The 16,817-nt window shown below is 43.7% G+C and overlaps 1 protein-coding gene across 4 annotated transcripts; it reads left to right on the forward strand.

The window, feature by feature from the left end:
• Positions 1-249: 249 nt before the first annotated feature.
• Positions 250-16,615, forward strand: ccdc120b (coiled-coil domain containing 120b). 4 transcript variants are annotated; one of them, XM_023995283.2, is made up of 12 exons: positions 250-474; positions 1,597-1,679; positions 6,062-6,226; positions 6,311-6,416; positions 7,489-7,607; positions 9,592-9,696; positions 9,799-9,919; positions 10,258-10,317; positions 11,967-12,117; positions 13,760-13,861; positions 14,237-15,253; positions 15,373-16,615. In XM_023995283.2, the coding sequence occupies exons 4-12, from the start codon at positions 6,368-6,370 to the stop codon at positions 15,467-15,469; spliced, it is 1,821 nt and encodes a 606-aa protein (XP_023851051.1). In that variant the 5' UTR covers positions 250-474; positions 1,597-1,679; positions 6,062-6,226; positions 6,311-6,367; the 3' UTR covers positions 15,470-16,615. The 4 variants fall into 4 exon arrangements, with proteins under 4 accessions (XP_023851051.1, XP_023851034.1, XP_023851069.1 ...); XM_023995266.2 differs by lacking the exon at positions 1,597-1,679; XM_023995301.2 differs by lacking the exon at positions 1,597-1,679 and having other exon boundaries at positions 6,314-6,416.
• The last annotated feature ends 202 nt before the right edge of the window (positions 16,616-16,817 follow it).

A 16,817-nucleotide genomic window follows, 5' to 3' on the forward strand; every position in this document is an offset into this window, starting at 1 on the left:
TACAGCTTATCATGAGAAACTTTACCTCTGGCGAGAAAAACCTTGAGTCTTCCTTAGATATCGTGCACCAGCTGTTGTTCACATATATGCATAGGCCCCCGCCCCGTGTCTTACAAGAGGCTGCTATTCTGTCCTGCCAATGGAGTGTATAACCCACCAGCTGTATGTTCTTAATGTCGTCGTTCAGTCACGACTTGGTGAAACATAAGTTATTACAGTTTTTAATGTCCCGTTGGTAGGATATATGTGCTTTCAGCTCGTCCCATTTATTTTCCAGCGATTGAACATTAGCTAGCAGGACGGAAGGACGGAATTAGCCACTCGTCACCTGATCCTTGCAAGGCACCCTGATCTTTTTCCATGAAATCTCTGTTTCCTTCTCCAGCGAATCACGGGGATCTGGGCCTGGTCGGGTGTCTGTAGTAGTATATCCCTCCCGTCCGACTCATTGAAGAACTCTTCGTCCAGCTTGAGGTGAGCAATTGCAGTTCTGATGTCCAGAAACTCTTTTCGGTCATAAGAGACAGTAGCAGCAACATTATGTACTAAACAACTTACGAACAACGCAATTTTTATTTTTTAAATAGCATGGTTGGTTGGAGCCGATAAGACGGCAGCCCTCCCCTCTGGCGCCATTGTTGTATCAATCATGACTGAATACATTTTGTTTTTTGGTAATCAGATTACATGTAATCAGTTACTCCCCAACCCTTCCTATAGCCTTATCATATTGTTAAAACTCCCAGGTGTCCATTTCATCTAGTTAATCCCTGTTGTTTCTATGATCTGTCTCTCATCAAATTTGGTTTTACTGAGTGTGGATTTTCCTCTAAAACTCCTTTCTTTCCTGTAGGATTCACTCAGGAATGTGATTTTAGTGCTGAGTTATTGTACCTGTGAACAAATGTGTGTTCTCAGAACACATCTGCCATCCTGATGTGTCAGTAGCTACCTCTGACTCACACCATAGGAGTCCTGTTGTGTTTTACCAGACACCCCCGGTCCTCACCCCTCTCACGCCATGTTTCCCTTGATTACTTATGAACTTATCTTGATTATTTATAAACATTCTAAACTGATTGTGGAATGTTGAGATCTAGCTACTCACACTGCCTTGCTGTGCTTTGTGTATTGATTGGTTTGTGTTAAGGAAAATAATCCTAGATGCCTACCTTATGGCTCCAGGCATCAACTCGCCACTTCCCTCCAAGAGAACACCCAGCTGTCCCTGTTGGTAAACCCAGCTGTCCCTGTTGGTAAACCCAGCTGTCCCTGTTGGTAAACCCAGCTGTTCCTGCTGGTAAACCCAACTGTTCCTGTCTGTCTCTCCATTTTTCCTCTCAATCTCTGTCTTGCTCCTTATCCCCATGTTTTTTTAGACTGTTGAATGGCACATTGTTAAGAATTTTGGTCAAATTTTGGTAAACCACCTCCCTTTGGTCAATAACAATGTCCTCTTCAGTGCAGATTAAGTTAAATGAATAAGAATGGAGTGGATTCATGTGATGGGCTGGGTCAGACTGTCAGTGTCAATACACAGTGAATCGTTACTGTGACAGTTGTTTGTTTAAGAGGCTCCTCTGTGTCTCTCAATAGGTCACACAGGGGGAACTTCACACTAGTATGAGCAAACAGGACCGCCTCAATTCCATGACTGGAGCCCATGTGAAATGTGTGAGGTAAACTATATATACAAAAGTATGTGGACACCCCTTCAAATAGTGGATTAAGCTATTTAAGCCACACCCATTGCTGACAGGTGTATAAAATCGAGCACACAGCCATGTAGTCTCCATAGACAAACATTGGCAGTACAATGGCCTTACTGAAGAGCTCAGTGACTTTCAACGTGGGACCGTCATAGCATGCCACCTTTCCAACAAGTTCATTCGTCAAATTTCTGCCCTGCTAGAGCTGCCCCGTTCAACTGTAAGTGTTGTTATTGTGAAGTGTAAACGTCTAGGAGAAACATCGGCTCAGCCACGAATTGGTAGGCCACACAAGCTCACAGAACAGGTCTGCCGGGTGCTGAAGCGATCAGCGTGTAAAAATCGTGCAACGTCAGCACAAGAGCTGTTCGTCGGGAGCTTCATGAAATGGGTTTCCATGGCCGAGCAGCCGCACACAAGCCGCCATTGGACTCTGGAGTGATGAATAACACTTCACCATCTGGCAGTCCGACGGACGAATCTGGGTTTGGTGGATGCCAGGAAAACGCTACCTGCTCCAAGGCGTAGTGCCAACTGTAAAGTTTGGTGGAGGAGGAATAAATGTCTCGGGCTGTTTTTCATGGTTTGGGTTAGGCCCCTTAATTCCAGTGAAGGGAAATCTTAACGCTACAGCATACAATGACATTCTAGATGATTCTGTGCTTCCAACTTTGTGGCAAGAGTTTGGGGAAGGCCCTTTCCTGTTTCAGCATGACAATGCCCCCGTGCACAAAGCTATAGCCATACAGAAATGGTTTGTCAAGATTGTTGTGGAAGAACTTGACTGGCCTGCACAGAACCCTGACCTCAACCCCATCGAACACCTTTGGGAGGAATTGGAACGCCAACTGCGAGCCAGGCCTAATCTTGTGGCTGAATGGAAGCAAGTCCCCATAGCAATGTTCCAACATCTAGTAGAAAGCCTTCCCAGAAAAGTGGAGGTTGTTATAGCAGCAAAGGGGGGGACCAACTCCATTTTAATGCCCATGATTTTAGAATGAGATGTTTGACGAGCAAGTGTCCACATACTTTTGGACATATAGTGTATGTGAAGCATGGAGTTCTTGTATTGTATGACTGAGGTGGTAGATAAATGTTACATTTTTAACTATGATAATATGGTGCCGTTATCTGTACACATCTTAGAAATGATCAAACCGTAGTCTTACCCCTAGAGGCATTCTGTGTTGTTGATGGTGTTTTGTTTAGGAAAGAAGCATTTTATTATTTAGTAGACTGCAAGGAGCTGCCTGTTGTTTATGACTGAGATTCTGGAGTCTCAGCGAGAGATGCTTTGGCACTGAATAGTATCACTTCTGTTTGCTCTCTTTGTAACGTAAGGGAATAAGGCCTGATTTGGAACAAAGCTTTCATGGAATTCAGGATAATACCATAAAGTAGAATGATAGGCTACCTCTTGACTTATTTAGACTGAGATGAGCAAGCTTTGGCCAATGCCGGCAGGCTTCAAAGGTTCTTGTTGAGATGTCAGATATACACTGTGTATACAAAGTATGTGGACACCCCTTCAAATGAGTGGATTTGACTATTTCAGCCACACCCATTGCTGACAGGTGTATAAAATCGAGCACACAGTCATGCAATCTCCATAGACAAACATTGGCATAATAATGGCCTTACTGAAGAGCTCAGTAACTTTCAACTTGGCACTGTCATAGGATGCCACCTTTCCAACAAGTCAGTTAGTCAAATGTCTGCCCTGCTAGAGCTGCCCCAGTCAACTGTAAGCGCTGTTATTGTGAAGTAAAAACGTTTAGGAGCAACAACGGCTGAGCTGCAAAGTGGTAGGCTAACTGCTGACTGCTGAAGCGCGTAAAAATCGTCTGTCCTCGGTTACAACACTCACTACCAAGTTCCAAACTGCATCTGGAAGCCACGTCTGCACAAGAACTGTTCGTCGGGAGCTTCATGAAATGGGTTTCAATGGCCCAGCAGCTGCACACAAGCCTAAGATCACCATGCGCAATGCCAAGCGTCGACTGGAGTGGTGTAAAGCTTGCCGCCATTGGACTCTGGAGCAGTGGAAACACGTTCTCTGGAGTGACTCCATATGAATGCCCATGATTTTGCAATGAGATGTTCGACGAGGAGGTGTCCACGTACTTTTGGTCATGTAGTGTATCTCTGTTAACCCCCTTACAACATCTTTTCCAAAATGATTCTTCAGGACCCACTTGTGAGCCATGTTCCTGGGTTTCTGACAAAAAATATTGTTTTTGTTTATTTGGTGAGTTACAAGAAAATCCCAAAGGCTCGCCTCACAACACAAACAAGTTTTGGAGCCACTGTGTGGAGAATGCTGTCACAATATAAAATGTTGGGTCCCTGCTGTCTTCAGTGAATGTGTACAACTGTGCATAAACACAGTATGTTTTGTCTTACTTTCAGGGCAAGGTCATTGCTGTTACTTTTGGTTCATTCTTTTTTTTGTATTACAATTGAGACAATTTGACAATTGAGACATTAAACACACACGTGGTTTAGGTTTCTCTCCATCTTTTCTTCTCCATACATTATTTATGCTGTTTCGCTCTCACTCGTCTTCTAAGACATTATTGTCAGCGCTAAGAGATACATTTTACCTACAGTAAAGAAAAATATGAACGCAACATGTAAAATGTTGGTCCCATGTTTCACGAGCTGAAATAAAAGATCCCAGAAAATGTCCATATTAACAAAAAGCTTATTTCTCCCAAATGTTGTGCACAAATTAGTTCACATCCGTGTTAGTGTGCATTTCTCCTTTTCCAAGACAATACATCCACCTGACAGGTGTGGCATATCAAGAATCTGATTAGACAGCATAATCTTTACACAGGTGCACCTTGTGCTGGGGACAATAAAAGGCCCCTCTAAAATGTGCAGTTTTGTCACACAACACAATGCCACAGATGTCTCCAAGTTTAGAGGGAGCGTGCAATTGGCATGCTGACTGCAGGAATGTCCACCAGAGCTGTTGCCAGAAATTTGAATGCAAATTTCTCTACCGTAAGCCGCCTCCCACGTCGTCTTAGAGAATTTGGCAGTACGTCCAACCGGCCTCACAACCGCAGACCACCACGCCAGCCCAGGACCTCCACATCTGGTTTCTTCACCTGCTGGATCGTCTGAGAACAGCCACCCGGACAGTTGCTGAAAGTGTGGGCTTGCACAACCGAATAATTTCTGCACAAACTGTCAGAAACCGTCTCAGGGAAGCTCATCTGCGTGCTCTTTGTCCTCACCAGGGTCTTGACCTGACTGCAGTTTGGTGTCGTAACCAACTTCAGTGGGCGAATGCTCTCCTTCGATGGCCACTGACACACTGGAGAAGTGTGCTCTTCACAGATGAATCCCGGTTTCAACTGTAGCGGGCAAATGGCCGACAGCGTGTGTGGCGTCGTGTGGGTGATCAGTTTGTTGATGTCAACGTTGTGAATAGAGTGCCCCATGGTGGGGTTATGGTATGGGCAGGCAGGCATAAGCTACGGAAAATGAACACAATTGCGTTTTATCAATGGGAATTTGAATGCACAGAGATACCGTGACGAGATCCTGAGGCCCATTGTCGTGGCATTCATCCGCCCTCATCACCTCATGTTTCATCTTGATAATGCACAGCCCCATGTCGCAGGGATCTGTACACAATTCCTGGAAGCTGAGAATATCCCAGTTCCTCCATGGCCTGCATACTCACCAGAAATGTCTCCCATTGAGCACGTTTGGGATGCTCTGGATCGACGTGTACGACAGCGTGTTCCAGTTCCCCCCCAATATCCAGCAACTTTGTAAAGCCTTTGAAGAGGAGTGGAACAACATTCCACAGGCAACAATCATCAGTGATCAACTCTATGCGAAGGAGATGTGTCGCGCTGCATGAGGCAAATGGTGGTCACAACAGATACTGACTGGTTATCTGATGTATTAAGGTATCTGTGACCAACTGATGCATATCTGTATTCCCAATCATGTGAAATCCATAGATTAGGGGCTAATGAATTTATTTCGATTGACTGATTTCCTTATATGAACTGTAACTCAGTAAAATCTTTTGTTGATTGTTGAATTTATATTTTTGTTTAGTATAGATAGTCAGACAGGCAGTCAGACAGGCAGATCGGCTCCTCCTCGTCCCTACGACAGCAGCACAGCCGTGCTTAAGAAAACCTTTGAATGAACCTGTTAACGTGAAGCCATACAAATTCCAAAAAGCATACTTTTTCAATAATGCACATACAATGGACATAGACAGGCTAGGTCTGATAGTCTGTCACATTCTGTGTTAACTGTAGGCCTATTTGTGTTTAGTCACATTACTTAAAATGTAAATGCTCTGTCTCTTTCTGTTACAGGATTTAACATTGGACACTTGAAGAGAGGCATAGTGGCTCCCCCCACTGGTGGTGGCTGGGATCACTTTACTTTTGGGGACTAGTGGAAGACGCACATTTCTTACTGGCTTAACAAAAATAGATGGCTAACCAGACACCTGGAGAACATATGCTTGAAGTTGCAAGGTATTTGAATATTTAAGCCAACCTGTTCTCTATGCCAAATTATTTGTCCCATTTCTATTAGGTAACCACATTGCACTCTCTCAGTAGGTGAGGTTTTGATTCGCTGAGGTTTGAGAAGCAAGACCTCACGAATCAGACCACATGGATGTCAAAGGGCGTCTCCTCACATCCATGGGTGTGGGGTCTCCAGGTGAGTTTTACACCTTCACAAAGAGATGTTGGGGTATTTAGTAATCTCGCGTGGACAGACGCATGTAAGATAGGATGGTATCGTGGTGTCTGTCAACAGACTGGGATGTGACGACTAACAAGGAACTTTGTTCCGTTGTACAGATTTCTTTGTCACCGATAATTTGGACAATTCCCGATTTCGCGGGTATTTGCATCTTTCGAATTTCGGAAGGGCATGGGACATTTGGCCCATAGACCTGCCCAAAACTTGCAGAGAAAGTGGGGTGGAGCAACCGCCTTGCTTCCGCTCTTCGTTGTAGTATGTTTTCTAACTATCAGACATGCTTTTGAGTTATGTACCCAGTAGGTCCCTCAGGTCCTCTGGTACTGGCCTTTTAACTATCCCAAAGCCTAGGACCAAGAGGCATGGAGAGGCAGCTTTTAGTTACTATGTTCCCTGCCTCTGGAATAGCCTGCCAGAGAACCTGAGGGGGGCCGAAATTGTAGACATATTTAAAAGGGATCTTAAAACACACTTTTCTAGCTTTGCTTTTCCTTAGGGTGCTTTTTTAGTATTTCAGTTTTTGTAATTGTTTAGTTTTTTCTATCCTCTTAACATAATTATGTTTTTTATTTTCATTGTTGTTTTGTTTCTGGGGGGGCTAGTTATTTAAAAAAAAAATKTTTTACCTTTATTTAACTAGGCAAGTCAGTTAATAACAAATTCTTATTTTCAATGACGGCCTAGGAACAGTGGGTTAACTGCCTTGTTCAGGGGCAGAACAACAGATTTTTACCTTGTCAGCTCGGGGATTTTGATCTTGCTACCAGTCCAACGCTCTAACCACTAGGCTACCTGCCGGGGGGGGTTAAGTGCATTGTGTTACATTTATGTCTGAAATCAGCTATATAAATGAAGCTTGATTGTTAACACATCTGCCCCCAGAACTTAATCGAGCATCTGGCACAAGTACGCAATATTTTAGTTCTGGGTTTCTGATATTAGGTACTTAGTAACACCATTGCTGTTACGTAGTAATTGTATAATTGTTGTCTTAACTGAACATGTTGACGTGTTTTTTGGTGTGTAGATCAGGACAGCAAGCTGCAAGCTGAGCGCATCTCCGCACTACAGGAGAGAAAGCAAATCCTGGAGGACATCCTCAGCAGCCGAGTGGGAGAGCTGAGACAAGTGTGTCTGCTGGAGGCGGTCAGTTCCTCTCTCCTACCTTTTAACTATTGTAGGTCTCAGGTCAGTTCCTCTCTCCTACCTTTTAACTATTGTAGGTCTCAGGTCAGTTCCTCTCCCCTACCTTTTAACTATTGTAGGTCTCAGGTCAGTTCCTCTCCCCTACTTTTAACCATTTTCAGGCTCAGGTCAGTTCCTCTCCCCTACCTTTTAACCATTTTCGGGCTCAGGTCAGTTCCTCTCCCCTACCTTTTAACCATTTTTGGGCTCAGGTCAGTTCCTCTCTCCTACCTTTAAACTATTGTAGGGCTCAAAGCACGTTAGAGGGAATGGCTCCATACACCCAAGCCATGCTATCGAGACGTGTGCTTTATCAGATTAATGGAAAGCAAGAACCAACGTTAGGTTTGTTTTCTGTATCTGACTCAATACAGAGAAGCTCTCAACCCCTGTAAACCTCAACCACCTGAAATAATAAACCAGGCTCAATGAGTTTGGCTGCACAGATGAAAGAACAATTTTTGGCAACTTGTTGTTACAAAGCAAAGTTTAAAGAGCAACTGCCCTTAAAAAGCAACTTCTTGTTTAGGAAACAGCCTAAGTGGCATTGAAATGAGTCAGAAACATTTATTCTACTGTCAAAATTGACAAAGTGTAAATAGGATAATTTTGGTCAAAGTCATTCTCGTCAAAAACAGAGTTTTGTGAGACTTGTGGTCGAAATTGCATCACAATGTCCACGTGCCCACAGCTGGCAGCACACAAGTAATCAGCATTTCAGAGTGCAGCTGTATGTGACCCAATTGTAATGCTGTGGTAAATTTGGGTTGACTTTGGAAATCCCTATAGGGCTAGTTAGGGACCTTCTGCAAATTACACAATGTACATGGAACAATATGTTAAAATTTCAATGACTTAAAAATCTCAAACCAACGATAACTTGTAGAAATGGATTTACAAATATTGAAAGCATTTAATGAGAACTAAAAGGTGAGCAACAAAATATTGTCTCATTTACAATGTGTAATTTATTGACAGCTCCTAACTAGCCCCGGAGGCTATCCAAAGTCAAACCAACTTTGCCACAGTCGCACACCAGCCGGCTAAAGCTAATTGCCGAAATAAATTGGCTAACTCTTCCCACCTGCGAACACACACAAGAGACACCCACATCAAAACACACACCTAGACTCCCGAGTGGCGCAGCGGTCTAAGGCACTGCATCTCAGTGCAAGAGGCATCACTGCAGTCTCTGGTTTGAATCCAGGCTTCATCACATCCGGCCATGATTGGGAGTCCTATATGGCGGCGCACAATTGGACCAGGTTTGGCCGGGGTAGGCCCTCATTGTAAAGAAGAATTTGTTATTAACTGACTTGCCTAGTTTAAATGAAAAAAAAACGTTAAAAACTTTACCAACTCACGTTCTAATTCAGTCATGGCCGCGAGCCTTTCTTAATAAACCAAATCTAAAACGAGGTAAAATCAGGAAGTGCAGTCACCCTTTAACATTTTCCCCTTGCAGAGCAGTGTCAGTCAAGAATATGTAGCGAAAGCATATGAATGTTAGCCTGATTTCTCCAGAGACAGAGACCAAAATACTTTACCAGGTACCAAATCCAGCTTTTCACTCACAGCTGTTTCACACATTTCCCCTGATTTTGGTTTAGAATTCAACACAGATGTGTCTCAGTTTCTCTCCAGACTAAGATTATTCATGCATGGAAATGCTCTCTATATACTGTTTAGTGCATTAGATGTGGTGGTTTGATGCACTACCATTCAAATGATACTATTATTGACCAATGTTCATATTATCACAGTAGCATTAGTTCTAGCTAATTTTAATATACACTGTTACAGTCTCCAGCCTGTGTATGATACAAATGTTTATTATGTTTGTTCCTATTGCTATTTGATATATTTAATTACAGACAGTATGAAATTTGACTTGGCATTGGCCGTATGAAAATAGTGGTAAAAAGAAGTATGAAAATATCTGCAGGAGCTGACCGGGATGGTCCCACATGCTTTCCCCCTGGAGACAGGAGAGAGAGCTCCCGTTGTACAGCGCAGGGCTGGCCTGGCACATAACAACACCAAGGGAGAGGTCAGAGAACATTCAGAGACTATGACACTGGTCACAGAGGACCTATATGTCTGTTAATACTGGTTATCAACACATCACTGACTAAGTTTTTGCTTTGTGCAGGATGAGACAGGTCAGCGAAGGCAGATGAAAACACTCTTCAGTGGTGCTCTGTACAGACACTCGGAGCCAGACAGGAATGTCCCCAACAGCAGGAGGACCGTTCACCGTGGATGCCACACAGGTAAGGTAGTACTGCATACAGCAAGAGTTCCAAGATGTATTAACAGCTATACATAAAGATATTGCACAATGTTACAGTACCATGATATCCACAGAGAAAAGGCTGAACAACCTCTCACCACACATAGAATTGAACTTTTATATGAGCCAGTTTCCTCTCCTTTCCGATGCTGTGATGGCCTGTGTATTTGGTCTCCATTTCCTGCCTGTGTTGTACCGTGTAAAACAACATTTCACTGTACCTATCCAGTATATGTGACAATAAAACATCTTTATTTATTATGTATTACTGAGGTTGTTGTTGCCTGTGATGACAGGTTGTGTTTGTTTATCTTCCAGAGGACACAGTGATGTCGGAGAGTACTAGCTCCATGTCAGATTCAACGTCCCATGACAATGGTGAGTCAGCCAGAGCTGCAAATGCAATAATAACAACTGAATCTGTAAAAGCTGGTCTGTAAAATCATTGAACAGTTATCTTTGTCTGTTCCACAAATACAGTTGAAGTTGGAAGTTTACATACACTTAGGTTAGAGTCATTAAAACTCGTTTTTCAACCACTCCACAAATTTCTTGTTAACAAACTATAGTTTTGGCAAGTCGGTTAGGACATCTACTTGGACATTTATTTCCAAACGCCTGAAGGTACCGCATTCATCTGTACAAACAATAGTACGCAACTATAAACACCATGTAGACCACGCAGCCGTCATACCGCTCAGGAAGAAGATGCGTTCTGTGCAAATCAATCCCAGAACAACAGCAAAGGACCTTGTGAAGATGCTGGAGGAAACAGGTACAAAAGCATCTATTTCCACAGTAAAACAAGTCCTATATCGACATAACCTGAAAGGCCGTTCAGCAAGGAAGAAGCCACTGCTCCAAAACTGCCATAAAAAAGCCAGACTATGGTTTGAAACTGCACATGGGGACAAAAATTTAACTTTTTGGAGAAATGTCCTCTGGTCTGATGAAACAAAAATAGAACTGTTTGGCCATAATGACCATTGTTATGTTTAGAGGAAGAAGGGGGAGGCTTGCAAGCCGAAGAACACCATCCCCACCGTGAAGCATGTGGGTGGCAGCGCTTTGCTGCAGGAGGGACTGGTGCTCTTCACAAAATAGATGGCATCATGAGGGAGGAATATTATGTGGATATATTGAAGCATCTCAAGACATCAGTCAGGAAGTTAAAGCTTGGTCGCAAATGGGACTTCCAAATGGACAATGACACCAAGAATACTTCCAAATTTGTGGCAAAAGGGCTTAAGGACAACAAAGTCAAGGTATTGGAGTGGCCATCACAAGCCCTGACCTCAATCCTATAGAAAATTTGTGGGCAGAACTGAAAAGCAAGGAGGCCTACAAACATGACTCAGTTACACCAGCTCTGTAAGAAGGAATGGGCCAACATTTATCCAACTTATTGTGGGAAGCTTGTGGAAGGCTACCCGAAAAGTTTGACCAAAGTTAAACAATTTAAAGGCAATGCTACCAAATACTAATTGAGTGTATGTAAACTTCTGACCCACTGGGAATGTGATGAAAGAAATAAAAGCTGAAATAAATCATTCTCTCTACTATTATTCTGACATTTCACATTCTTAAAATAAAGTGGTGATCCTAACTGACCTTAAACAGGGAATTTTTACTAGGATTAAATGTCAGGAATTGTGAAAAACTGAGTTAAAATGTATTTGGCTGTGGTGTATGTAGACTTCCGACTTCAACTGTACATCAGTTGTGCAAAATATTCTCAAAATGTCTAGGCGGAGTTAGTATCATTACATTATTCTGTGATGCCGCAGAAAAAGAGCGATTGTATTATTTGGTGCTCTTCACATTCATAGTTTATAAATCAGTTACTGGATGACAGATCTTGAAAATGAGAGGGGCGAAGAATCACATTTCTCCTCGTTAAATTCTGAATTACACGGCTGCTGCCTGATTATGTTCATGAAAGAGAATTACCTGTTTACTGTAATTGCGTGTCAATTGTGAGTTAGTGACTCTAGTTAAGACCAAACCCCATATTCTCCCTCCCTCAGAGGAGTCCTCTCCCAGTGTGGCAGAAGACCACCGCTCCATGTCCCAGCCCCGTCTGGGCAGCCCAGACCACCAGGTCTGTAGGAAACTGTCCCCAGTGGAGATATACTATGAAATGAGAACACGCCGTAACTCTGTGACCAGCTCTATCAGGTAATGTCACTGTGTGTGTGTGTGTACAGTCGTGGCCAAAACTTTTGAGAATGACACAAATATTAATTTTCACAAAGTCTGCTGCCTCAGTTTGTATGATGGCAATTTGCATATACTCCAGAATGTTATGAAGAGTGATCAGATGAATTGCAATTAATTGCAAAGTCCCTCTTTGCCATGCAAATGAACTGAATTCCCCAAAAACATTTCCACTGCATTTCTGCCCTGCCACAAGAGGACCAGCTGACATCATGTCAGTGATTCTCTCGTTAACACAGGTGTGAGTGTTGACGAGGACAAGGCTGGAGATCACTCTGTCATGTTGATTGAGTTCGAATAACAGACTGGAAGCTTCAAAAGGAGGGTGGTGCTTGGAATCATTGTTCTTCCTCTGTCATCCATGGTTACCTGCAAGGAAACAAGTGCCGTCATCATTGCTTTGCACAAAAAGGGCTTCACAGGCAAGGATATTGCTGCCAGTAAGATTGCACCTAAATCAACCATTTATCGGATCATCAAGAACTTCGAGAGCGGTTCAGTTGTTGTGAAGAAGGCTTCAGGGTGCCCAAGAAAGTCCAGCAAGCGCCAGGACCATCTCCTAAAGTTGATTCAGCTGCGGGATCGGGGCACCACCAGTACAGAGCTTGCTCAGGAATGGCAGCAGGCAGGTGTGAGTGCAACTGCACGCACAGTGAGGCAAAGACTTTTGGAGGATGGCCTGGTGTCAAGAAGGGCAGCAAAGAAGCCACTTCTCTCCAGGGAAAACATCAGGGACAGACTGATATTCTGCAAAAGGTACAGGGATTGGACTGCTGAGGACTGGGGTAAAGTAATTTTCTCTGATGAATCCCCTTTCCAATTGTTTGGGGCATCCGGAAAAAGCTTGTCCGGAGAAGACAAGGTGAGCGCTACCATCAGTCCTGTGTCATGCCAACAGTAAAGCATCCTGAGACCATTCATGTGTGGGGTTGCTTCTCAGCCAAGGGAGTGGGCTCACTCACAATTTTGCCTAAGAACACAGCCATGAATAAAGAATGGTACCAACACATCCTCCGAGAGCATCTTCGCCCAACCATCCAGGAACAGTTTGGTGACGAACAATGCCTTTTCCAGCATGATGGAGCACCTTGCCATAAGGCAAAAGTGATAACTAAGTGGCTCGGGGAACAAAACATCGATATTTTGGGTCCATGGCCAGGAAACTCCCCAGACCTTAAGAACCCATTGAGAATTTGTGGTCAATCCTCAAGAGGTGGGTGGACAGACAAAACCCCACAAATTCTGACAAACTCCAAGCATTGATTATGCAAGAATGGGCTGCCATCAGTCAGGATGTGGCCCAGAAGTTTATTGACAGCATGCCAGGGTGAATTGCAGAGGTCTTGAAAAAGAAGGGTCAACACTGCAAATATTGACTCTTTGCATCAACTTCCTTCCTGCCTTTGACACTTATGAAATGCTTGTAATTATACTTCAGTATTACATAGTAACATCTGACAAAAATATCTAAAGACACTGAGGCAGCAGACTTTGTGAAATTTAATATTTGTGTCATTCTCAAAACTTTTGGCCAAGACTGTATATATGTGTAAAGCACTCCTTCTTTTTGTGTCTAATGCTATGTTCTGATGTTTTTCCCTAGCCCTAGTCATTCTCTACCAAGGAGTGCATCTAATGTTGAAGGCAGAAGTGTTCCTGCTTCCCCCCCCCTCGCCCGAACCGCCCCAATCAGTGTTCATGTCAGGTAATATTCCTCCTCTGGTCCAGTGCTTCTGCTTAATGCAGCACATCCACTGCTACCCACCCACTATGATGACAGAGAGGCTTACCGAATGACCAATGAGTGCAGCAGGTAATTAGGCTACAGAACATGCCACGATGGCTCTCAAGATTCCAGTCAAGGCTCCCAAGATGATTTTATTTTGTGAGAAGTCAGGTGCTTAGTGTTATATTGACTTATATCATGCTCTTTTTTTAAATTTATTTTTGTATTCATAGGTTTGATATGACAAATTCAATCATTTGAAAATCTAAATGTAAAGATAGGTTATTGTCATAATGTAAACACACTATCACAATAAGCCCATCAAATGCTCATTGCTCTCTATCGCTCCTTCAGATCAGATGACTCTGGTGGGATTTCACTAAAGCAGTGGTCTGGCAGCCTGGATGTACCACATATGGAGCCCCTGGCCCAGGAAGGCTCCTCCTCGGAGCGCAGAGGCTGCCCTTACAGCTCCCGTGCCCGGCGGAGCAACAGTTCTGAGGCCCTGCTTGACCGCTCCAGTCTCCCCGAGGACCCAGCCACCAGGAATGGGATGCCCCCCAGAGGAGGGCCTTACAAAAGCTCTGAGGCCCTCACTGACGGCAAGCTGAGGCACATCCACCTGGGCAGTCCTGAGAGACAGGAGCAGGCCAACCTGCGGCTGTCCATGGGTGGGAGAGTAGAAGCAGCAGAAGGGGGGGGTTACAACGAGCTCCTAATGGATTACATCTGGGGAAAGCAACAGAGGATGCAAGTGCAACACCAGCTGTACCAGTCAACAGGTAGAATCTGGCAGGACATTTCCTCTCCTCGATCGTCCACTGCTGCAGTGCCTCCTCACGCCAATGGCTTCTCCCACTCCCAGGTGCATCTTCCCAGCGCTGCCCCTTCCTACAGTCCCAGAGTGATCCATAGCTCCCAGGCAGAGCATCGCAGAGTCAAAGTCACCCGGACCAAGTCCTGCGGACCCTTCATCCCCCTGCAGCAGGACGCCATCCTGCTCTCTGCCTATGAGTCTCCCCACCCTGCCCCAAGCTCCACTACCTCCTCCATTCCCAACCTGCACCCCTTCCAGACTGAGCTGTCCGGCCCATCATTCAATCGCAGGCCTCCCCAGTTCTCTCTCCCCACCCCTGAGGACTCGACGAGGAGTCTGCATAAAGCCTTGGCGCTGGAGGGTCTCAGAGACTGGTATCTGAGGAACGCCCTCGGCTACCCTACCACTACATCAAAGGGGCARGATGCAGGGGTCTCCCGTCTCTCACACCCCCACCCTTTGGTGCACCAGGCTCAGTCTATACAAGGTGATCCACTCCATAGGTCCCAGATGTCTCAGTCAGCCAGCTTCCATGGCCACCCACTGCATGGAAGGTGAGTATTTCTCTACTTAGGAATGATTGTTGGTAACATTCACTCAGGTGCACATTAGAGTACTTTTGATCATGTTTGTTTGCTGAGTACTGTAATGATTTGTGCCCTCTCTATGGCAGGTCAATGGAGTTCTCACTCTATCAAGAGCCCATTCATCCTCAGATGCAAGACATGACTCCAAAGGAGCCCAGTGCTGACCCTGGCACTTTGGTCTGATGTAGCTGAATATATATTCAAACACACATGTGCACAGACAGACAGACAGACAGACCCGAACACTGTAAAAGGAGCTGATATAAGGTGACCTCACAAGCTAAAAAAAAACATTACAACCACAGCAGAAAAAGACTGTAAAGCTGTTCTGAATGCCCTCTGTTGAAAATGAGCCCACCAACTTTTGACCCCTAGATCGCAAAGTGAGAAATGGATTTGCGCTGGAGCTGTCCCAGGAGTCACAGAATATATTGTTATTCTGTAGCTACTGTATACTGTATTGTATTCTATCGTTGGTCAGACCCAAGCCACATGTAACAAACATCCTCCTTGTTTAACCTAACAAATCTCCCAATATATAATTTTTTACAGAATAAAGTATATGTATTCTAAATTACTATTTTGTATCTTCTGAGATATAAAGAATAGTTATATAAAAGAGGTAATTTAGTGTCTTGTGATTTACAAAAATATATAATGAACTCATATCAACTAAAAAGTATTTAAACACATCAGTGAACGTGTAAATTAACCTGTTTGTAAACATGAATATATTATGTCTTATCTCTTCATCTGTCCATCAAACATACACATTTCAACCGTGCTTGATATTTCTCATGTTTTTCAAGTGAACACAAATCCTTTCAAAGCTTGGTCTTCAATCAACAAATGAAAGAAATTCCTGTTGTTGCCAAATTGTTGTTTCATGCGAGCTCTTTTTTTTCTGCATTTCCTAAGAGTCCAACTGCTGAAAGGGCATAATAGTCAAGTTCAGATAAAAACCGGAGGACTTTAGAGGTCTATGACAGTCATTTAATGAACTTTCTATTAATTTCTATTCATTCAGTTGCGTAGCACGTTTTCCTTCAGAGCACTTTATGAACGTCAAAAGCCTTAACCAATTGCAGCAGTGGGATGGAGAAATTGTCCCCAAGAGAGACACACTAAAACCAGAAAATGGTTGACAGCGTATGAAGTTTGAGCAAATAAGAAAAGTGTTACCAGGTTGAAGTTCATGTTCAAGTCTACGTCAAGGTGGAAGTTTTGTGGCCCATTTGGACATTCACGATTAAAGTGATGTACAGTAGTGTATAATATTTTGTATTTGTAAGATTGTAACAACATTATCAACAATAAACCCTATATTTGGATCTGTATGTATCATGATAATAAGCTAGATGTCAACTTAATGTCGAGAAATGAAAAGGGGTCTAACTAAAACAGGGCTAGGGGATGGGACTGTTGGCATGAGCAGGCCTTATGTCAGAACTCATAAATGTGGTAGTATGAGATTACGTTTCCGTTGTATCATGTTGTACGCTACTCCTATTGGTGGCACAATGTTATAATG

The sequence above is a fragment of the Salvelinus sp. IW2-2015 genome, linkage group LG1, assembly GCF_002910315.2.
Source record: "Salvelinus sp. IW2-2015 linkage group LG1, ASM291031v2, whole genome shotgun sequence".
Classification (NCBI taxonomy): Eukaryota; Metazoa; Chordata; class Actinopteri; order Salmoniformes; family Salmonidae; genus Salvelinus; species Salvelinus sp. IW2-2015.